The following is a 23,455-nucleotide window of genomic DNA, read 5'->3' on the forward strand; positions in this document are numbered from 1 at the left end:
TTTTAACATATTTTGTCGCCCGTCTGTCACTTTAAATGGCATCTTAAAATGCTTTGGGCTTTAATGTAAAAAAACAAGGATTAAGAAAGAGCAAAGATACATTACTAAAGTGAAATACATTTATTTAATTCATAAGTACCACTGACTGTTAAGAAACTCACATTGATATACATAAACGCCACTACCTCCCCATCTTCCCCAAGTCAATAACTGATTTACAACATATTATGTCCATCTAAACATTCACTAAAGAAGCATACAATATAATAAAGCTTTTAAAAAATACAAATCCCAGCACAGACTTGTTTCCGCTGGCTCAGGAGCAGCATCGACTGACAACATCAGTCAGTCTTCTTTTTCCTCTGAGCCTGAGGGAAAAATAATAATAAACCTCTTTTTTGTCATTTACATTCAATAAACCTACTTAAATCAGCTCTTGGATGAGAGCTTTAATATGGAATGATCAACCTACATAGACGGGTTACATTTTGTGACAGATATAATTCTTAATGTGGGTAACTGGATATTCATAACATCATTTTTAATTGTTACATTTTGAAGGAATTGAGAAGTATTTGAGTTACACCCACCCTCTTTTTGACCAGTGTCAGTAGAACATCTCTCCTCACTGGCTCCTTTGCCTCCAACAGCACCGACTCCAAAAGGTCTGGATCCGCACTGAGATTGTAAATTCATACATTAAAACGATAATAATAGAAGAGAACAAGAGGTTTTCTGTGTTTATTGGCCTTTGATTAAGAAATATATATCATAAACGTTTTAGCTTCATGTCTGATACTTGCACACTTATCTAGATTTTTCACCAGACTCAGGGACAGTTTCATTCCACAGGTCATAAGACTATTAAACACCTGAACTTTTGAAACAACATCCATAACATTCATCTGGCTGCAACTTAGTAATGATTTATCTAATATATCATATTCCAATCCCTTGTATATAGACTCTTATTGCACTATTTCACTATTTTTGTATTTACTATTGTGTTGTACTGTTGGAGGAGCCTGGGACCAAATATGTTCATTGTCATAACTACACTGTAGCTATGTACGTATGACTAATAAAAGCCTTGAACCTTGAGATTAAAACAACACCTACACAGGTGCAGGGGTCTCAGCAGCAGAGGGGGGTTTCACAGCTCTGGGGGTCTTTCCCAGGAGCTGCCCAGCGATGGTGCTCAGATTGTCAATGTCCTGGAGACGTGAAAGAATATTAATATGCAGAAGTCTTTCCGGTTGCCAGACTTCTATGCACCATTTATATTTCTTCATATTCACTTACCCACTGGTTTTTAACGTTTTCCTGGAAATGGAGAAAGGACTGCAGAGAGAGAAGCTCATTGACTCTGTTCTCCACCTCTCTCAGGTATTCTGCAATGTTTTCCTCCTGTACTCCATCAGAGGAACCCAACTGGTTGCAGATCTCAGAGCTGTCACCGCTTATCTGAAGCAATATCTCGCAACCTAGTAAAAGTAGTTATGAGATTTAAAAAAGTACAATATATCTACAAGACTGTTGTAATGTTAATTCTATCTTCCACTGGTAGATGAAAGTGTCCTTTTTATACATTGTATCAGCTATTTACCACATTTGTCTATACTTATTCATGTGTACTATAGCTGATGACTGGCATGAAAGGTACTCTACTTTGTCCACTGGTTCTGTTGTCAAGATTACATCTATATTTAACACAGAGCACATTCACATGAATAAACAAATTATTTAACAGCACATGAACTCCAACCCAGTTTGTGTAATCCCACCCAATGTTATTTATTTAGACAATACATGTATTTTCTACTGAGAAAACACAAGACACAAATTGCTAAACTCTATCAGCAGGGGGCGGCATTGGCTGCGACAAAATGTCTTTGGGCACTTAACTGAACCCCAATTAATCTCCATGGCATTGACAACACTTGTTTGTGATTGTTTAACTCTCCTGGTGAGAACTTTGTTTCTGTGTTGGTGAATGCTGACACCCAAGCAAGCACTATATACATGTATGTTAGATAATGTCATGCAGGGTTGCCCTATGCAGTACCTTCTTTGAGCTGATCTAGGAGCTTTTCCATGAACTCAACGCGCGTTTGGAAACCTGCCAGCTGGTGCTCCATCACCTCTTGCTCGATGGAGACTTTAATCTGAAGAGCCTGATGCTGCTCCTGCTGCCGCTGTTTCTCAGCTACAAACATCTCTCTCTCATTGCAACGCTTTCAGTCAAATACATAAAGACAGTGTACAACCGCAATTATATTTATTTTCTTCTTTTCTCCTTCTTAACAGTCATACACAGAGAGAAACCTACCTGAGAGATCTGCCTTTGAAGGGTCTCTGCTTCCTTTTGCTGATAGTTGACAAATTGCATTAAAGTGTAGGTCTTTTCCTCCACTATTGGAAATAAATCACAACATATTTCAATTGCTGTTAAAGAGGCACAATTTCCATTGGCCCTCTAATTGTTCTAATAAGGACTTACTTTGTAGGAAGTTCCTGACAAGTTTGTCCAGGTCACTTTCTTCTGTCACTTCGAGGATCTTTTTGATAGCATCCTCAAAATCCTCTGGACCCAATTCCTTAGAATCCAATTGCTTGTGCTTTACTGTAGGGACAAATATGAAACTTAGGTGAACCATATATTAAAATGTCCTTGCTTTAACTATAATACCCAATGGGGAAATATTTTACTAAAGTGTCGTTATAAACTGAATTAAGTAATTATATGTTGTGTGTATTGGGTTACAGATACATATATTGACTTACTAAAGGCATGTTATATTTAAAATGTAAAACATTGATTCAAAATGGTTTGATAATAAAAGAAAATCCATGAACATGAGCCAAAGAAGCTCAGCAGAAGCCTTGAATTACAGAAATGGAAATATGTGTCATTAAATACAAAACACTAATTGGATGTTAATACAAAGTTACTATAGAAAAATGTTCTTTTTGTTCAGACATTTGCGGGTCATGCAGTAGCATATTTTGAACACAGGGTGTCATTAATTCATTTTATTAGTAGTTAATTAGTAATATTTAGAATGTGTTTTAAGACTGAAAAATATCAGATTAGTGTGCAATATCAGAGCAATATTGACGAGGCATTTTTGTTTGCAAAACTGTGAATATTATATACGATACAGATTACAATCATCATTCAACTTTAAGTTCAAAAAGACAAAGGAAAATTATATTGATCCCTTCAAATGCATGACACAGTTTGGTCTCAGGTTAGAAAGGTGGCAAAACATATTTTTGTTCAAAGAATAAGATATAAATTACCCTTGTCCCAGCTGCGTGCAAAATCCTTTATGTCAAGGAAAATCTCAAAGTTGCAGTTTCGAGACATTTCTTTTTCCAGGTTGCTGGTCTGTTTGATGAACTGAGCCACATCCTTAGCATTCTGCCCCATCAGCATCCTCTGTCTTTCCTGAAACTTCACACTACGTGTAGCCATAAATATACAACACATTGGAGAGTTATACATTGTGGATGAACTTTATCTTGAATCTAAGATGTTAGCAATTGAAAAATATTATAGTAAACTGTATCACTTTATAATGCATTTCTTTTTCATCTATTAGATATCAAGACATATAAGAACCTTTAAGGCTCAGCTGAATAAAGTGGTACTGCTTTGTAAGTACAATAGTCAAAACAAATGCCTTTTCTTTCCTCTACCCGATGAGAACAAATATGAATATGCACTCTAACCTAACACAGTGTGTCATAATAAAGGCAAATCTATTTAAAATATATAAACTACATTTAGAGTGCTGCTAAATTGTTTACCTGGCATTAAAGCTTTCAGTGCATTTAGCCATCAGGCTACCAATATCCTTGCGAAGTGCATGCAGCTCCTGAATGACATAAAACAGAGATAGTTGTCGACATAATATTAAGACCCCATCACTGGCCCTCCCACATTAAACCATCTCAACAATTAACAGACTTCTGCAGCTATATAAAACTGAAAAAAGCTAATTTAGGAACTGACTAATGTTAAGTGAATGTACCTTTCCCAGGCGAGATTGAACATGTAGAAACTGTTTCTTCTCCACCTGCATTTTCTTCAGCTCATCCCTCAACTCTCCATTCCTGTTCATCGTTGTATTGAAGCGTTTTCCAGCCTAGAATAGAAATATACCTTAATTGTGTTTGTCAGTAACAGGTGTCAAGGTGGAATAACAAAACAAAAAAATAGGACATATTGGTGAAACAATGTATAGTCAACTGAATTTGCTGTGTAACACTAACCCTGTGCAATTTGCTTTCCATGAAAAAAGTGTTTTTCAGTAAGTATTTCCCAGGTTGTATACTGAACTGTGTAGTTCCCCCACCAGTCTTCTGTTCCACCAACTTCCTCTCCCATTGTATGATCTTAAAACATTTCAAAATAAGTCAGGTGAATTGTGGTAAGAATATCAAGAGAATTTCACTTGTTGGCATTCTCTTAGTCTACTGAAAAACACACTTCACCTGTTCTTTCAAAGATGCCACTTTGCCTTTCTCTGCTTGCCACTCCTGCTCTATTTTGTCCCCACAGACCAACATGTCAGTGAGGTCATGAACAACACTAGCATTAGTCCAATGGGTAAACCTACTCTGAGAAAGCCTAAGATTGCGTAAATGCTCTTCACGATCCTCCAGTAGCCTCTGGATCTCTCGGCTGATCACACAGACACAAACAAATATTTATACACAGTGGTTGGAAAAACATGTGAAACAAGTTACACCTCCGGTTAACTTAAACAAAGAACTGATGCCTTAAACATCTACATACGTATCTTTTTTTTAATTATAAACTGCTGTTTTCACTTGTCACTCTTACTATTTAGGATCTACAGGGTAGGCTTTCCTGGCAAGGTTGACTTAACAACATTTCTTCCTTTGCACATGCCTTCCCCTTTAATTTATCTGGAGACACAGTATGATTAACCATTTTTTAGACTAAAAGAACACCACAATTAAAGATGATGCTAGTAAGCATGTGGCATCATATCTTTGTCAAATATATTGGCACAAATTGGTAAATAAAAAGGACACCACTTACTTGTCTCTGCAGATAAGGAACTGGGTTTTCTCAGTATATGCTTTCTTTGTTCCTTCTGCTTTGCGATACTGCTGCTGCAGTTTGTTCAGGTCTGTTTCAGCTGAAATATAAATATGATTTATTTAGCTATGTATTTTTCATAATATACAATACATTAGGGTATTCGAACGGAGGTCGTTTTTTATTTTACAGTGATTGGTGTGAGACATACCTGGCTAATCTAGCAAGCTGTTATTTATTATGTGTAACATAGCAAGCAAGTAGCATAACGTGATGTAGGCTATCATAAAGCTTCTAAGTGTTTTATTGATTACGACAGGAAATTGACAGTAAATAGTTACACAGTTACAATATGTGTATATAACGAAGATCATCACTTACAATAATCCACCAGGGATAGACTCCTGCCGGCAGATGATCGACGACTCATGTTGAACTACGGTTATAAGTCTGAAAAATAAAATAACAACATTTAAGATTTACCAGACTGCTAACTTCTTAAACGAGTTAGCATAACACTCATCTAGTTCACCTGGGTAGTTTATTAGTAAGTGAGCCTAACAAACACTTAACTAAATAAACACAATGACTTGTGTTACTAGTGTTAAAATGGTAAACATTACAATACTAGCATTAGCTAACGAACTAGCATTAACTGAATTAGCGTTAGCAGAATTTGGTGCATTGGCTTTACCCTTGATTCTGCAGTTAGATAAGTTAAATAACTAAAGATAGTTAATGTTAAAACAAGTTCAAACTATGTGATGGGGAGAAAATATAACGAGTCGTTACATTTACCGTCTAAGTAATTTACCGGTAAGTAAATGAGCAACGTTTCGTTATGTGCAGCTCAAATGTACAACTGTTAACTGTTATTTTTTAATTCTAAGCTAGCTAATGCCACACTGCTGTGATGTGCTTAGACGTTAGCGGTGACTTTGCTAAATAACATCAGACAGAAAATAAAATACATGTAGGCCTAATTAATTGTTAATTAAACGTAACACCAGTTTGCCAGTTTAACACAAATAAGCACAGGCTGAGTTAGTATTTAAAATGAGCAATGCATCAAGTCATTGGTTTAAATGGCGCTTATGACTTAGCCTACTGCTAAAGTTGTTTTCAGATAGGCAATTTAGTTTTTTATCTGTTTACTGAATACATTTCAGTTTCACTTCAAAGATGCTCTGAATTGATTATATCATACAGTATTGGAAAACGGGACGTCCTTGCTGTAAATTAACTGTTGGCAGACTTGGCACCCATTTGATATTGTATTGTAGGTCTGAACTGGTTGAAGCAGAGGATGGCTGCAGGTATCTTTTTCAGAAGCAACTGCCGCTCATTGTTTTTTCAATACTTTTTTAGTTTGTATTAAAAATGAAGTTCAATACAGTTTAAAAACTGTTTTAAATACAAGAATGCATCACACTCAGGTAAAATAGCTGCACACTTTGATATATCACATTCCATAATGGAGGGAGGTGTCCTTCTAAATTACCCTCTGAACATAACAGCAAGCCATTCTTGGACCTTGCAACACATTCAGGATGATGACTAATTTTGGAGTATGTCCCAGAGTCCATACTCCCCAATGGATCACGTTGTGTCGATGGTTTGACTGACAGTTTAGTTATAAGACTGCTGTGGCAAGAAGGGTGTGTAAAGAAAACTGAAGAAATGACGAAATGATTGAATCACAGAAAAACTTTGACCTGCTGCCAGGATGGGATTACAGCATTGGTGTGCATAGGCACTCCTTCAAAGCTTCTTGTTCCATTTGATGTCATTTCCCTGGTAATTATTTGAGCAATTCTTAAACACACCACAAGAATGTAGTTTATGATAGGATGAAACCTAAATGAATAGTGGTAGCTTCTGTCTATATTTTTAAAATCTTTTTCAGAGTTCTAACGATCAACTAGGAGGAGTATCCTGTCTTTAAGAGGTTTTGTCCTCAAAAGTACAGATCAAACACACACACAATATTCCAGATTGGCGACGTGCTCTTGAAGACAAGTTTGCAAACTGAGTCAGCAGCAATATTTTTGAATGACTCAACCAGTCCACCGCAGAGCCCTTTCGTTTCTCAGAGCCCTGCCCTCAACCCTCCCTCACACACAGGCACGCACTGCCTTCATATACGTGCCGCCTTACCTCACCACAGCATCACTTCCTCTAATGTTATTAGCATACAGATGCTAAAAACCAATAGCAATGCAGGAACATTTCCCAAGGAGTCTCTCAGTGGTCAATATTATCGGAAAGGATCTGTAAAGATTGATTTTGTATGATTTAATACATTGATTAAGTTGTTCTCACTGTATCTTTTACGCTTGAGGCTTTTTATTTTTCTGATTAAGCTATAGACTGATGACATGTTGTGGCAAGTTTTATGGTTAGTTTTCTGCAGAGTTGATAATCCTATGATCCTTAGAGTAATTTACTGCATGTATCAGTCATGTTGCCAGGAAGAGACTCCTACGTCTGCTTTGACATTTCTCGTGCTCTACTTTCTTTCAAATATGCTGGAGGGCTATTATATGTCACACTGCATTATTATCCCGCACAAGACAGGCATCTGTGAACAAGGAAGTGGAAGAGGAAAGCAAAGAGGGGAGCAGTAAAACGTAAAACATGTTGCAGTCTGGCTCTGCCGGTGACTCAACAGGAAATGATGGAGCAGGAGTAAGTAAGGTGAGAGAAGGATGGTGGGCGTGAGAGGAGAGATTGAAAGGAAAAAAAGCAGATTAACTTTGTAATGCCCAAGGACTGGGCTATTTCCAAGAAAAGGCAGACTACAGGCATCATTTCATAGTTTTCTAAGGAAATCTGTAAACCATGACTCTCCACAATTGAGTCATGACCCGCAGAAACACACACACACACTGTACATAATCAGCTGTTGAACAGCAAGATTACCAAACATACTATAACAAAATAGTTTCCATTGCTCTGCTGAAAGGTGACCCTGTATGTTATGTGGTGATTCAAAAAGACTTTGACCTCTGAACAAAATGTGAACACTGTGAAGACAAGCAAATATTGACAGTGTCATCCTGTGACATCTGTTTAGCAAAAATTATAATAACACACCCATATTTGGTAAGTGCAAACAAATGATATTTTTCACTTCGAGAGTTGCTTCTCAGAAGCGAAAAATCCCTAACCCTGATAATGTTTCCTTGTTTTGAAGTAAAGAGCCTTTTTTTCTCATGCTTTCAGTCACTTATTTCAATTGAAACTTTTAATGAATCGGAGCTTAACTTCACAGGGCGGCGGAAGGCCTCCTGCTGGGCCTGCAGACCCTCTCTCCACACTGGAATCAGGGGAAGGGAAGCTGCCTGCGCCTGCAGTGCTGCATCCTGGGTAAAGAATTGCTCTTTTCATGCTCAGCTCTCTGCCGTTTATTGTAGCTGTCACCATGAAATCAGATGTCACGGGTTTAAATCACTTTAATCCTTGCCACTTCCTCCCACTGACTCTCTTTTGTTTTTCTCAGTTGGTACCCTGGGAAAAAAAAGTATTTTGCTTTCTTGTCGTTTATAGGGATAGCACCACTACACATAAAACTGTGCTTGTGTATTTATGTGTGTGTTTTTCAACTCTCATCCCCTAATTAGCTGTAGCTACATTTGCAGGAAACATCAGTGGTATATACTGTTATGTGTGTCATTCATATCAATCAATTTAGCATAAGAAAAAAAGATTTCACAGGAAGTATTTTCTTTTGGCCCTCAGTGCAGTTCCTGATCCACCCAACAATCAAAGGCAGCACAGACATCTCTCTTCAGCCCGTCCTCCTCTTCCTCCCGGTGGTTCTTTGATAACTGAGCTGTCTCCTCACGGGATGAGGTCAAAGGTCGTGGTACGAAGCCCACTCAGACATTTGAGGAGCCTAATTTCTCCCTGACGCCTCCAACATGTCAGACCAAACCGCAGATCCATTGAATTTAAAAAGATTAAATGAAGGGTGTGTTTTTCAAATCACACACAACTCTGCAGACAGTAGCGATAAATGGCAGTGATTCAGAACTTAATCATACCTTTTGTAAACCTATTTATCCCTTATTTCCAAAAATGATTCATAAAAAAATACGTTGAGACCATACCCTCTGTATTGCAGACTCCTTTGAAATAAAAACATCAAACATGACCGTTCCGTGTCAGGCTGCAGGAAGTGGTGGGTGGTAACAAAGACGTGCAATTAAATCGTTTTCATAAGAATTTCTCTTTGTTTCAAGAACTGAAACGGATGACATCCTATTATATGTGAGCCTATTACAGATTTTACACCCACTACTATAAAACTCTATTTATTAGACACAATTTCCAACGTCTTGCACAAGGCTATAACTGAGTGTGAACTAATCATCCATTTAAAAATGTTTATCTAATGACCATAGCCGTGATACAAATATTTTTCTTGTTACAACCTCTAACATTGAATCTCAGGAAGGACGATTAAGAGGAATGTGAAACTCAAACATGAGACAGGTCGACCATGACTTTGAAAACAGCAGCAGGATTATCTGTCTGCAGTCTAACGGGGCTCTAATTACTATTACATGTTTGTACACAGCTGGTTCCTCCATAAGAGAATTCCCTGTGTCACCATGTCAGCACATCAACCTACACAAATGTATTTACCATAGGACACGTATGTTAACACCTACTTAGCTTATTTCCTTTGTCCAGATAGAGACATTGCTAGATGGGTGGTGGGCAGACATTTATCTTGCTTGATATTTCTCGTTTCAGGGGTTATCTGCTTTTCAGCATGTTGAAAGAGATGAATCTTCCTTGATATTTCAGAAGTTATTATCGCTGTTTGTTATCAACTTTTTCTCACTATTGATTCCTGATTTAATCTTGATGTTTCTTGTCTCTCAGCTCATAAATAAATCAAACAGCAGGCCTTGATTCTGGTCCGACTTTGATCATCAATCTTTCATTTTGTAGCAGCATGAGGGAGTTCCTTAAGAGCAATCCATCAAATCTTTGAAAAAGGAAGTGGGTGGGGGCTACAGATGTGGGAGGTGGGCTTCTGACTGCCCTGACAGCTGTGAGGGACGGAGGCCTCTCAGAGCAGGAAATGACTTGACCTCCCCTGTGGGAGACTGGCTCACCCCGACAACAACCCCCACAGCTTTGAGCATCCTGGGTTGTCCACCAGCGCCCACAGAGGGTTGCGGAGCCACAGCAGAGCAGAAAGGCTGCTGGTCCAGGTGGCAAAACGTTGAAATTTGGAAAGCGATTTTTCACCCCTACACAAGAAAACAGAACATATGAAAGGGACTGAGAGTATGTGAATTGCACTATTCTCCAAGGACATGTCTAACATTTGTTGAGTGCAGCCGTTTCACCTCTTTATGCCACACTGAAGTCCAACGTGATACCAGTCACTTTGCACGTTGCACAACAGGAAGTTGATCAAGCAGCTTATTTGCTAAAAACTATGAGTCTTCCTTTAAGCAAACAAGTTACGCTGGTGGAAGAGGAACAGGCGATGATTGCAGCAATAGAGGCACATCAATGTGGTGTATTTGTTTTGTGGGTTCGTGATTTACAGAAAGTATATAAGGCACTCCTCAATATATGACCCTATCAGGATTTTATTAGAACATTTAAACGGTGGAATTTTTTAGGGCAGAAGGAAGGGAGGTCATAGGGTCATTGGGTATCTCTCTTATACTTTTATGAGCTGGTTATTTTATTCAGCGTTTTACAATATGTAATTTGATATTTGCCTGATGATTTATTTGGATTGTTACCACGGTAAAAAGATAATGTGGCAATGACTTGCACTCACTTCCCTGTTATTTTCTAATAAATGGCCTTCTGTATTGTCCTTCTGCCTCTGCGTGGGTGAAGACAAACACAGACAGTGAACTCCTCTGTGACATCCAGGCTTCAAAACAAGTCACGATCCTCCATAACCGGGCTGCCAATTTTGTGCTTGTTCTTCTCTACCAGTCAGATATTGTACTCATGCCAAGAGCCACCCACACACTGTCCGACTCCCACACAGGTCACACCAAAATTGTTTACTGCCTGATGAAGGGCAATTTCCCATACAGTCATCACACAAGGAAGATAACATGATTATTATTCTAATTGTGGACGTCTCTAGGCAATGTGGTTCTTTGACCTGAGGTTACTTTGTGTAGCTCATTGTTTGGTAAATTGGAAATCTGTGTGTCTGATTTATGAACATTAACGTACATTATCTATGAATCAATTAAAGGTCCCATGACATGGCCATTTCTACTGATCATAATTCCATTGAGGTCTACTAGAATAGATTTACATTGTTCAATGTTCCAAAATCACATTGGTTTCTCATACAGCATCTCTGTATAGTATGTGTATTCACTCTCTGTCCTAAACGGCTTGTTGGAGCTCCTGCCCCCCCCCCCCTCCCCCTCCCTATGAGCCCACTCTGTTCTGATGAGTCCACCACCGTTACAGCGGAACATCAGTGTGTATGTGTTCCAATGGCGTTTGTTAGCAACCAGAAACTGATACCAGTAATGACAAAAAGAAGAGAATGCTGCGTGGGGTCTGGGTGCAGTGTTGGCGGGACGTTGCGGGGCTCGCTGCTCCGCCCTTTGAGGCGGACAGTGTGAGCTGGATTACTGGTGTCGTTTCCTGGTTGCTGCGTGGGGTCTGCAAGACAGCGAGACACTGCAGAACAGCCAGGCTGTGAGTGTGTGTGCGGAGATCTGCGGAGCCACGGCTGAGAAAAGATAAGGCTGAGTGAGTGTGTGTGAGCAGGATTGGTCCATTTGGACCAATCCGCGGAGCCGTTACGTCACTATGACCGTTATGTCACTATGACCGTTATGTCACTATGACCAGGAAGAAAAAAATGGAAAAAGAAAAATCTCCAACGAAGCGTTTTGGTGCAGCATAGACAGGTCTTTTTTGTGTTAGTTTTACTCGCTACAGGGTGTACTTTCAGGGTTTGTGACTTTGCAAACCGTTTACATGCATACAAATCTACATTCACACAAGGGGACGGGTAATAACTGGAAAAGCATGTCATGGGACCTTTAAGTTCTCAAAAAATTATTTTTGCTGATCCTTGATATCCAGTTTTTCTAGGACACTGAATGAGGACACACATGTTAATAGCGGCAGCTTCAGGGAGTTTCTGTGTGAGTATGGGTTTATTTAACCAATGTTTTACTGAAAATCCACCTCTTCGTTTACACTGGTGGAGGATGTATTCAGATCTCTTAATTTCATCACTGGTAAAAAATATAGATATAAGTCAAAGTAAGGTAGTAAAATAAAAGAAAGGTAAGTTTCGAAAGCAACATTTTGCTGGTTGACCTGTTAATGGATTGTTGTTGCTAATGCTAATGCTACTGTAAGCAGCATTTTATTGATGCGCCAGATTAAAAAATGTTTTACTTTCTGAGTTGTTTTTATATGTATTTATATGTGTATCCGCTTTATGAAAAAATATTCTAAATGTAATCATTATTATTATTGTTTCTATTTGTGTATTTTCATTATTAGGATATGACCGTTTTTAATTGTATTTGGACCGGCTGCTTTTTAAACTTGCTGCTTTTTTAAACTTGCTGCTTTATTTATTTTCTATATATATACATTCATCTGTAAGACGCATTAGACTGCTTATTTGGAGGTCTGGAAGAAAACAATACTTATTTTAAAAAAAGAGTTGATTTGAACCATGTAGATTCTGTAGTTTATCAAGAAAAATACATATAGTCCGACACACTACATGTTGTTTTGTTTTTTATTTTCAATATGTAAAGAAACAAGTTGTCTTTACATAGTGGATTAAATACAAATGATTTAAAAACAATATTTCCCCATAAATAAAAGTGAAGTCAAATTCATGTAAAGTACAAAAAACACAGAACATTTGGTTATTTTCCACCCCAGCAGGTTTTTACGCCAATAAATACTTGTCCTAATGGTGTTACGTTTTTCCTAATGGTTTTCAGGCTTGGGTTTTTTTCCTTTAAGAGGGAGTTGGGTGGAGTTACAGTAGGCTGAAGTGTTGGGTGCATTTATAAGGAGATGTGGAAATGCGCGTCACGCTGACAAAAACGAGTTGCAGCTCCCAGTGTTGTTGTGAGAGGAGGGATGTTGCACATGGTTACTTTCTGACTGCCACAGAGACTACAGATTTATTTTCTCACTTCGGACAGGAACAAGGTCAAGGACACTTACGTGATGGACAAGTGGTCAGCGTTTTCATGGTAAGACTTCCTTTCCTTTAGCTATTAACATTACAAGTTATTTGATGAAAACGGGGCTTTAAATCCACTTTAACTCAGCGACCAGGGGCAGGGTTTCGTGTGAGCGGAGGAGCCTGTTTATTGAAAATATTTCTGATAACAATAAAGCTCTCGGTGTGGTATTCCTCCGGCGGAACTTAATTTAGCCTACGTTAAAGGTACAACGAACCGGGACGCGGTGGTTAGTCCAGAGATAGTGACGTTTGTTTCTTCTTCGTAGAAACCCCTATGGTTGAATAGTGTGTTGAATTCATTTATCTCGGTTATTTGTACATACTTTACCTTTACCCGCTGCTCAGTTTATGGATGTCCGCCCGTCCGCCGACTGAAGCCCCATCGAGGCGGGATGAGTGAGTCTGCCGGCCCGCCCCGGCCAGCCGCTAGGGGGCGCCGCAAACGGACATATAGTGGGGTGGCTGTGTGGAGTGTTGTCCAATTTAATGCAAAAAGAATAGCTTTGAAAAAGTGTAATATCTATCTATCTAAACTAGACTATCTAGTATCTAAACTACCCTACATTTTTAGTATACTTTAATCTTATAATTGTAAACCCACCTAACAATGCCGTTAGCGAAGTGAGTTGAGCAAGAATTGTATTCAATTTATTTGGACTTACTTATGTTACTAATTGTTGAACAGTATTGAACTTCAGTTTGTTATTGTTGCTTCACCAGATAGTTTGCCTTCGTTTTATATTCATGAATGGCTCTCTTAACCTACTTAAGTTCCTTTTATATCTTTATTTTTTTTATATCAGGTTACATCAGGTATCACAAATCAAAACTGGATATGAATGAATGAGGTAATGTTGTTTTGGTTGGATAATTAGCCTATAAAGCTTGTTGTTCCCCACTATTGCTGTTTTCTAACTTTCAGAAATGTTGGACTGTAGGCATTGTTATATTACCTTATATTAGGGTTAATATAAACATTTGATTTATTGAATGTAAAGCATAACTCATCAGAATGTCAGTCTACAGCTGTCACTAACCCTTACCTCTATCCTGTGGCCTAACTTAACTTGATGTTCCACACCTGCAGGTGAACAAACCAGACTCAGCTCAGCTGTAATCTTTGTCTTTTCTACCAATAACACCTATTGAATCCACTTCAGACCTAAATATGGCTCTTAACTATCTGAAATGTGTTCAAAGTAGTCATATTATAACAGACTGCATGATCATTATTGTGTAAACTACAGTATAGTTTATACGTGAAATTGGTCAATCCCAGAAATATAATGATTCATTAACATTCTTTCCCATATCTAATAGTTTAGATTAAAATGTTTTCTTTTTCAGATGCTCATACAATACCTAACGTTTCTAAAATAATAATAGGTAGAATAAGTGTAAAAGGATAAATTAGAACAAATAAATTCAAACAATGTAATTATAAATGTATGTCAAATAGTTGCTAAATGGTATGCTAGTTGGCATGTGGCATATATTAGCCAGGTGGGATGTGCAATTTCTCCCGATGCATTTCCTTTATTGAAACCAACTGTAGTTGTCTAATTTTAGATCATTTGGTAAAATAGACCGTTATCTAGGCTGCAAATACATGTGTTGTTGAGATATGAAACCCACATACTGCTGCATTATTTATTATTGTCAATAAAGGCATTTGTTAAGATTTCTGTCCTCTCTGCTAAGCTGTGAGTGTTTCTCAGCCAGCAGCAAGTTGTAATCAGGTGATGTGAAGCTCATACTTTATGCCAGCTCCTTAATTAAATAATCTGTAAAGGTCCAGTATGTGAATGGCCTATTTCCTGAAACAAGCAAATTGGTCACAGCCAAGGACAACACATCAAGGCTCCTGCATGAGATGACAAATTGTTTTCCAAGCCTCTGGCTTCTCTTTTAACAGTGCCCAGTGTGCACAGTCCTCCTGCAGGGGATTTGCTGCACAGCCCATAGTTTGGCCATGTCTGCTTGTCTCCATGGCGTATCTTCAGTCCTAACCTCATGGGAGAGTTCACTTGTATTTTCAGGCTTGCTTTACTGCGCACCAAAGTGACACAAAGCCCCATTCATGCCTGAGAGTGGCTCCATTCATGGACGCTGAGTACTTGCCGGTAGAATTCATAATTGTTCAGCGTCTTCCATCTCCGAGGATCACTGGCGGATATGACGCCACAGTCGGTTGTTTTAAGGATGACATAAATATTCAAATAGACGCATGGGTCATTGTTTTGTTTGTGGTGGTTTTGTGTTGCATTATGCATGCTCTACATTGTTTGCCACCCACATGGACTGTAGGCCTGGCAGTGATATGAAACAATGCAGGACGTTGAAGAATAAGATTGTAGTTTGATTGGAAAGTCAAGACCTAGCATTGGCCTCCGGGTGAGTAGGAGGGAGGGGGTTACTAGTTAATAGTTTGCAGGTGAATGGATATATAAATCAGACAGGAACGTAGATTTATAATGGATTTTTCATTCAGTGGTACCATTTTATTTTGAAATTGAGCTGTCTAATGCAGGTGTTTATGGGCCTGGAAACCATTTTATTATAGGATCATGAAGCATCAGTCATTTTACACAAATATTACAATTATCCAAAGCTAGTTATAATAGAGTCAGGGCCGCAGGGTACTGAGCAGCAACCTTGCTGGAAGGACAGGAGTACTTTGGTTTTGGAGGGGCTTTACTCACTTTAAAACTCCCAGAGTTGTCATATGGATTGTTTAACATTTTGACCTTCCACTTTGTGAGTCAAGCAATAAAAGCAAAGCTACTATGTCACCTTTCTCGTAGAAGACTAGGGATGCACTATATATAAAATTAGATAAGATAAGATATACTTGTATTGGTCCCAAGTTATTTTGTTACAGCAGCATCTAGAAATGCATTGCGCATTATGAAAGAGATAGTAAACATAAACAGCAAGTTTGTATAAACAGTAAAAGAGAAATATCTGCTGCCTATATATTACTGGCTGATAAGTAACTAAGTTAAATGACTGATCATAATGGTATTTCAGTGCTTTTTTGCATGTCATTCATTCTCTCTCCCCCTTCTATCTATAATCAAATCAAAAAAAATCTTGGAATTCCAGCTGATGATTTCATTTCAAACCTTTATTTATCCAGGTGTATCCCATTGAGATCATTGATCTCTTTTTCAAGGGAGACCTGCTCAAGTAGGTTCCACATGAAACATAAACAGAACAACAAAAAGGACATCATACAGCATCATTACAGGGATTTACAATTTACATAACTATCCACATGAACAGGTACCAACAGCTTCAGATTGAGTAGCATCCAACCGTGCTTTAAAAACATTTAGAGGCAGACCCAGAGTTTCCATTTAATTTGCAGACTATTTCAAGACAGTGGAGCTGCGCATCTAAAAGCCATCTTCCCTAAGACAGTCCTAGCAGTTGGCACATTTAATAAAAACACAGCATGCGATCTCAGGCAGTAGCCACTTACAATTCGCCGTGAGATCAGGGAGCAGATGTAGGATGGAAGTTTTCCTAACATGGCTTTGTAAATAAAAATGTACCAGTGACTGAGCCTCCGTACAGTTAGTGAAGGCAAACCTGCCCTTGCATACAGGGTACAGTGATGGGTTAATGCTTTACAGTTTGTCACAAATCTCAGTGCGCTGTGATACGCAGCATCTAACTTGATCAGGTAATGGGCAGGTGCATTCATATAGATCAGATCACCATAGTCCAGTACAGGTAAAAAGGTCACAGTGACTAGCCTTTTCCTGGCCTCAAGCGAGAAACAGGACTTGTTCCTGTAGAAGAAACCTAGCCTAACCCTCAGCTTTTTAAGCAGGTTATTGACATGAAGTTTAAAAGAGAGACAATCATCAAGCCAGATCCCAAGGTATTTGTAACAGGTAACCACTTCAAGTTTTATTCCTTGCGTAGTTACAATATCTAAAACAGGCTCTGGTGTCTTTTTAGCTTTTGAAAAGAGCATTACCTTGGTTTTATCAACATTTAAAAGAAGCTTAAGCTCAGCGAGCTGAGTCTGAATAATGTTAAAAACAGCTTGCAATTCATCAACAGCCTCCTTAATGGAGGGACCTGCACAGTACATCACGGTATCGTCCCCATAAAAATGTAAGGTTGCTCCATCGACATTTTCACCTAAACTATTGATGTAGATGGACAATAATAGCGGACCTAAAACAGAACCTTGTGGAACACCATTAGTAATGTTTAACCACTCAGAAGACAGCCCATCAAAATGAACACATTGGGACCTTTCAGAGAGGTAGTTTACAAACCACCCCACTGCATGGCTGGATATGCCAATACTGAGCAGCTTCTGCTTTAAGATGTGATGATCGACGGTATCAAACGCTTTGGACAGGTCAATAAATAGAGCTGCACAACTCTGCTTATTCTCTAAAATACTCGTAATATCATTTACCACTTTCATTGTGGCAGTGATGGTGCTATGTTGCTTTCTGAAGCCTGACTGATGTTTAGACAGGATGTCATTTGTACATAAAAACTCCTTTACCTGTTCACTCACTAGGCGTTCAAGAGCCTTAGCCAGAACTGACAATTTAGAGATGGGCCTATAATTATTTAATAGGCCCATCTCTAAATTGTCAGTTCTGGCTAAGGTTCTTCATTACATCTGATATGGTGAAAGGCTGCGGACGGAGGGTCACAGTTGTATCCTGGGTCAGTACTTTTCTGTAAATAGCGACATATTTTACACAATAACTAAGATCCCTTTTATTTTTTCAGTCTCCATCTGCTACTCTCTGCTAGAAAACTTAAATACAGACTTGTATTGTCATTATTATTGCATGTGTTGGTGGTGAAGTCTGTCAGGCAGCATCAAAGGAATGCTGCACAATTAGCCCCTGTTGTACGGGCGGATACTGCAGGGTTTCATGGTCACCGAGAGGAAGGAGGGCGAGGAGCGCTGCTGCCCTCCCACATCTGACCCAGGGGTTGTGCAATAAGCCACCAGACAAATGGCTTTAAGCTGCAACCACAAATACATGCTAATGGCAGCTGCCCGGCCAGACTGAAGTCATTCACCCCACTTTAGTGTCTTGCTTACCCAAAACGATGCAGAGTTTCAAGAATCTATTAATTACACTCAAAGAATTCGAGAAAAAATCTCTTGCCTATTACGCTCACAAAATGCTTTTTGTCATGTGCCGGCTCTCTTTTTGAATTGGAGTGATGTCAGAGAGAGTAATATAGGTGTGTTATGATAGTCATGCTGTATTCATAATATAAATGATTTATCAAAAGGTGACATGTGTTTGTGTTTCGAGCCTCCAAGTATTTGTTCTGTCCCGACCTTTGACCTGCCTGGTAGGGTGAGTGCGTGCAGCTGGTCTCGCTCCAGATGTGCGCTGTTTATATGCCCGGGCTGTTTATGGACATTTCACACTGACGAAGGTGTGTAACAAACTGTTTGGTTCATACATGCGAATGGTTTGTTTTGAATAACTCCACTGTAGGAAGTGACCATTATCCAGTAATTCCTAAAATGAATACTAATGTATATGCAGGAAGGAGGTGTGATAACCAGGTGGTGCTTTGCTAAAGCTGATTGGGGGAAATGTAGGATATGGTGTGAGGAGTCGGTACACCTGCTAACATCAGAGGGAAGCATAGAGGTCATTACAAGCCACATAACGTAACATATACTAAATGCAGCAGAGAACAGTATACCCAAAACAACAACCAAGGGTAGGAGTGATGTAATGCAAAAGCCAAATGTAGAGGATTTTTCCACCTTTTTTTTCCTTCTGTAAAGCCTTTTCTGACACACCTGCTACAGCAAGATCTGAATTTACAAGTGTTTCTGTTTCACAAGGAGTAAAAGCTTCGTATTTCATAGTTTTTCTCTTCTTTCTCCAACAGCTTTCTGCTGGCTAGAACGAAGCCGTGATGGGTTGGATGGATACTAAACAGACCTGCATGCTTTTTAAAAACACAATACATGCCACGACATGGCCGGGAGTCAGAATAACTTCTGGGGACAACATGACCTGAATAGGTACGTAAACAGCTCTCTATTACTGATAGAATCAAACTGTAAACAAGCAATCGTTTTTATTACTACGTTTGACGATACAAACACTACTTTCTCTTTCATCATACAATGTCAGGAGAATCATTCTGGCACTTTGCATATTAAATACTTATTAAATACATAAAACAACTCACAAAATGTTAAACATCTAAAACTAAACATTCACTATCATAGATTTTAAATTCTTCCCTGAGTTTATCCTCTTTATGTCTGGTCCGGAATCCATCATATTCTTGAATGATTTTGTTTAGGTAGCAAAAACATTTACAATCTGTAATCTTTAAAGGGATCCAGATCCCTCATCCAGGATGGAAAAACATGTAATATATAATCTACAGTGTAGACAGTATTAGAACAAAGTTTAATATAGGTAACTAAAGAACAAACATTCATGAAGAACACGGCCCATGAAGGACTTCGAGCTAGCTTCAATGGTGTTACATAATGTAAATAAATGAATGAGAACAGAACATATGTTCTTTTTTTAACATATGTCATGCTTGTTATTTGCCATGTATAATGACTTACTCATGACAGGTTATATGTAGGAATGATTTACACACATGCAAAGCTCTGTATGGATTTCTCAACCCACTCTTGTTTTTTCAGAGAGTGCTTTGGCCTCAGTGCTGAAATGGAACAAAACCTGACGCAGCTTCAACAACAGCAAATGGCCAAGGAGTTAAATGGTGAGTCTTTATTGTGTTCTTATTTATTATTTTCCTTAATATAAGCTAATATTTCTTGATTTTACTACTAAGAAACGAATATATCAAAAACTGTTAACAACTAGTGCAGTTGTAATAAACTTGGGTGAACTTCACAGAATGTAAGTATTGATCTTTGAAAAATATTTGCTAATTGAGGTGAGCTACATTAGATGCCACTGTTAAACCTTGATGTGAAAAGAAACGTCAATCATTAGTGACATCAAATCAAGAAATTAACCAAGATTTGAAAATAGGGCAACAAAATACTGTTAACAAAGTACAGTGACAAATATCAGTATTTCTGACCATATTTTTACATTGTTGGGAAACACTAACAGTGTTTGACAAGTGCTGTACAGTTTTGCTACTTTACCTACATTAATAAATCAAGTTCTGCCATTATAAATCTTGTTTCAGAAGTCCGTCTTGTCTGTCTTGGATTTACAAACTTAAGTTTAAGTCCTGCTTGACCAATAAAAGGCGTGTAGACAGGGGTTAGATGAGCTGTGTACCAGAGAAGAGAGCGCAGTGAAGGAGGAGAGGGGGGACATTGCTCCCTGGTCACCAGCTGTTCCTGCAGTCTGGGGCACGTCGGATGTTTCCACAGAGAAGGTTATGGGAAGCTACGTTCAGATTATGGCCTGCCCCGAAGATAATGACGATGGCTGTGTTAATCAGGGTGTTGTGGCTGATGTTTGACGAAGAGGGCGATAGGTTAAGCGGTTGTTTTTCGACATGTTTTTAACTCCCGTTTCCTGTAAGATATCTTCAGCAAAACATGGGGGTTTTTTTCTTCTCAGTTGAGTGGGTAGCCCACTCCCCCTGGTATTCTGTCCCTCCTACACCATCACCACACACTGGTTAAAGTTTCTCTCATTGGAAGTTGTTTTTCATGTTTCTTCCTCTGAGAGTTGTTTCTGCACTACAGTGATAGCAAAACCATGTATTTCATAGCAGCAGGTTCTGGGTGGACGGTTGAATTTTCTTTTTTGGATTTAAGAAGCCAGGTGTTTAATACATGATTGTTTTTCCCTTTCCCAGGCAACATCTCCCTCTCCCACTCGCCTTTCTACTCCGATACGCACCGCCTTGCATCTGATAACATACTGCGTCCCCATGACGGAGACCAGGTGGTCCCTTCTTCCCAGAGACGGACAGTGTTTGGGGGCCACCAGAGAGAAGCCAAACCCCTGCCACCGCTGCCCGACCCCGGAGAGCTCATGTCTGATGAGGCGGCTGACAGTGAGGTGGAGTTTTTTACCAGTGACCGACGGCGTCTTTTGCCCAAAAGTTGCCCCAAGGCCATTAGCAGGGTGATGAACAAAGACTTTGGGCAGGTGAATCACGCCTATCAGGAGAGCTCCAGGGCTGGGTCAGGCTCCATGGCTTTCTCCTGGCCCAGCAGAGAGGACAGACCAACAGGTAGAGGCAGTGGGTTTTGGTCCCTAGCTCTCCAGAGAGAAGACCATCAGCAGGTAGTGTATGCAGGCGCAGATACTCTGTGTAACAAACAGCATGACCAATATCAATCATCGAGACTTCTGGTCTCCTGTTCTGGCCCTTCTTCCAGCACCACTGACCGGCCACAAATCCCTCCTCGTATCCCCATCCGGCCAAAACCTTCTGCTCTCTCAAAGACTGCGAGTGCCAACGAGGAAGACAAACCTCCCAAAATACCTCCAAGGGTCCCCTTAGTCCCACCCTGCCCACCGCGCACCCCGAGTCCCAAGAGCCTTCCGATTTATATTAATGGTGTGATGCCTGCCACACAGAGTTTTGCTGCTAACCCAAAATATGTGAGTAAAGCATTACAGAGACAGCAAAGTCAAAGGGTGCCACCTGCAGCCCAGTTTTCTCCCTGCATTGTGCCCATTTTGAAGGATGGCAGGCAGGCCAGCGCTACGCACTACATCCTCCTGCCGCCCGGCCGCCCCCCGTACTCGGACAGGCGAGAAAGACTCCTGAGTGAACCGGTCCGGACAGGAAACAGCAGCCTCTGGCAGAACCGATAGAAAGCCTCGCTTTTGTCACCGACTGAAACTTAATGGGAAAAGACTGTCTCATTAATAACCTTGTGATGTGATGTTGTGTGAACATCTACATGGCATGCTACATTCACACGTCTAATGTCGTATTGGTGTTATTTTCAATGACTACAACACTTTGAGGTTTTTGTCTGTTTTAAACTGAACATTTTACCCATCAGTATTATAGCAAAGTGAAAAACACCATAACATTCCAGTATTTTCACTAATAGCAGAGAAATATTTATATTATCATTTTCAATTGTGGGTTTCTGAGATGCTGCAGTTTTTTCTTAGATCTCATTTTTTATTCTGACAACTATTTGCTCAGATAACTAAAACTATATGAGAGAAAAGTATTACTGTATGTACAAGCTGGGCTTGTACTAAACCCTCACCCCATGTTCAACCATTTTGTATGACAATGCTGCTTGAAGTCTTATGTATGATGTATGGATGGATTTAATGTTTTGCTCAATCATTCTCACATTAAGATGTATGGTAAATGTAATACAATGAACAACAGTGAAATACTTCCCCTGATACAACTCTTAACTGCTGCTTTTAATTTAGTGCACATGCCTCTTGCACATTATTTGTGCAAGTGCACTTAATTTTTCCTACGCCACTTTCGCAATCAATTTACACCCTACTAAATCCTACCTGAAGAATACTCAACATGCTGATTTAAGCATCCTCTCTTGAATTATATTCTATGCTAATGTGCACAAAGTAGAATTTATTTAAAGGTACAATTCTGTGAAGAATCTGCAAAATATAAAAACAGCAGTTCCACCACCAGAGTTCACGACTGAAACCTGCAGCCGCACTCAAATCGATTGACAGGCCCTTTAATACATATGAAGAACATATTTGAGTTTTTTGTTTTCTGAAGCCGTTTTTTCAGGTTTTTCATAATTCAGTAAAAAGCCTTAATTTACAATTATGTTCATGGTTTTATTGTGTATATGCATTTGGCTCAAACAATGTATATACGGTCTGGTCTGTGTGTGAGGGCATGAAAATCACGTTACGTTTACACTGTTGGGGTTTACAGCCTCTGTTACGTCAACAGGTTGGAAGTTCTCATGAAGGTTCTGTGTCAGATTTAGCCCAAGCTAAGGCTGTATGTTAATGTGTTGTTTGTGTTGAAAGTAAATCATTGTACAATTGTGTTTTTAATCTATTTATAGAAATAAAATAACTTATTCATTCTATGATACGCTCAATGTATTTTTTCCTAAACCAGAACTATGTACACCTGACACTTGAATCTTTAGTGATTTAACCATTCAAAGCTCATACACTTACCCTTTGCTTTTGGAAGGCAGGCTAACA

General features: G+C 39.2%; 2 protein-coding genes and 1 long non-coding RNA gene across 3 annotated transcripts; 2 read left to right on the forward strand and 1 right to left on the reverse strand.

Annotated features, from left to right (window-relative positions):
- Positions 1-162: 162 nt before the first annotated feature.
- Positions 163-13,683, reverse strand: LOC117541953 (227 kDa spindle- and centromere-associated protein-like). The gene is made up of 15 exons (XM_034209330.1): positions 13,636-13,683; positions 5,456-5,524; positions 5,075-5,174; positions 4,501-4,690; positions 4,279-4,401; positions 4,038-4,151; positions 3,814-3,881; positions 3,304-3,464; positions 2,501-2,623; positions 2,330-2,412; positions 2,066-2,234; positions 1,303-1,484; positions 1,120-1,214; positions 591-678; positions 163-368 (listed from the first exon to the last, which is right to left on the reverse strand). The coding sequence occupies exons 2-15, from the start codon at positions 5,502-5,504 to the stop codon at positions 342-344; spliced, it is 1,572 nt and encodes a 523-aa protein (XP_034065221.1). The 5' UTR covers positions 5,505-5,524; positions 13,636-13,683; the 3' UTR covers positions 163-341.
- Positions 6,716-9,230, forward strand: LOC117541960. Its single transcript, XR_004568359.1, has 3 exons — positions 6,716-6,871; positions 8,349-8,443; positions 8,816-9,230. It is a non-coding gene; the product is annotated as an uncharacterized LOC117541960 (long non-coding RNA).
- Positions 13,123-23,337, forward strand: LOC117541955 (ERBB receptor feedback inhibitor 1). The gene is made up of 4 exons (XM_034209334.1): positions 13,123-13,314; positions 19,212-19,347; positions 19,993-20,072; positions 21,135-23,337. The coding sequence occupies exons 2-4, from the start codon at positions 19,301-19,303 to the stop codon at positions 22,103-22,105; spliced, it is 1,098 nt and encodes a 365-aa protein (XP_034065225.1). The 5' UTR covers positions 13,123-13,314; positions 19,212-19,300; the 3' UTR covers positions 22,106-23,337.
- The last annotated feature ends 118 nt before the right edge of the window (positions 23,338-23,455 follow it).

Source organism: Gymnodraco acuticeps, unplaced genomic scaffold (genome assembly GCF_902827175.1).
Source record: "Gymnodraco acuticeps unplaced genomic scaffold, fGymAcu1.1, whole genome shotgun sequence".
NCBI classification, from domain to species: Eukaryota; Metazoa; Chordata; class Actinopteri; order Perciformes; family Bathydraconidae; genus Gymnodraco; species Gymnodraco acuticeps.

Coding starts and splice junctions, on each gene's coding strand:
- LOC117541953 (XM_034209330.1), bottom strand. CDS start 5,504: ATGAGTCGTCGATCATCTGCCGGCAGGAGTCTATCCCTGGTGGATTAT. Junction 4,402..4,500: donor TGGCATCTTTGAAAGAACAG/GTGAAGTGTGTT, acceptor AAATGTTTTAAG/ATCATACAATGGGAGAGGAA. Junction 2,624..3,303: donor TGCACGCAGCTGGGACAAGG/GTAATTTATATC, acceptor TTGTCCCTACAG/TAAAGCACAAGCAATTGGAT.
- LOC117541955 (XM_034209334.1), top strand. CDS start 19,301: ATGGCCGGGAGTCAGAATAACTTCTGGGGACAACATGACCTGAATAG. Junction 19,348..19,992: donor GGACAACATGACCTGAATAG/GTACGTAAACAG, acceptor TTGTTTTTTCAG/AGAGTGCTTTGGCCTCAGTG. Junction 20,073..21,134: donor AATGGCCAAGGAGTTAAATG/GTGAGTCTTTAT, acceptor TCCCTTTCCCAG/GCAACATCTCCCTCTCCCAC.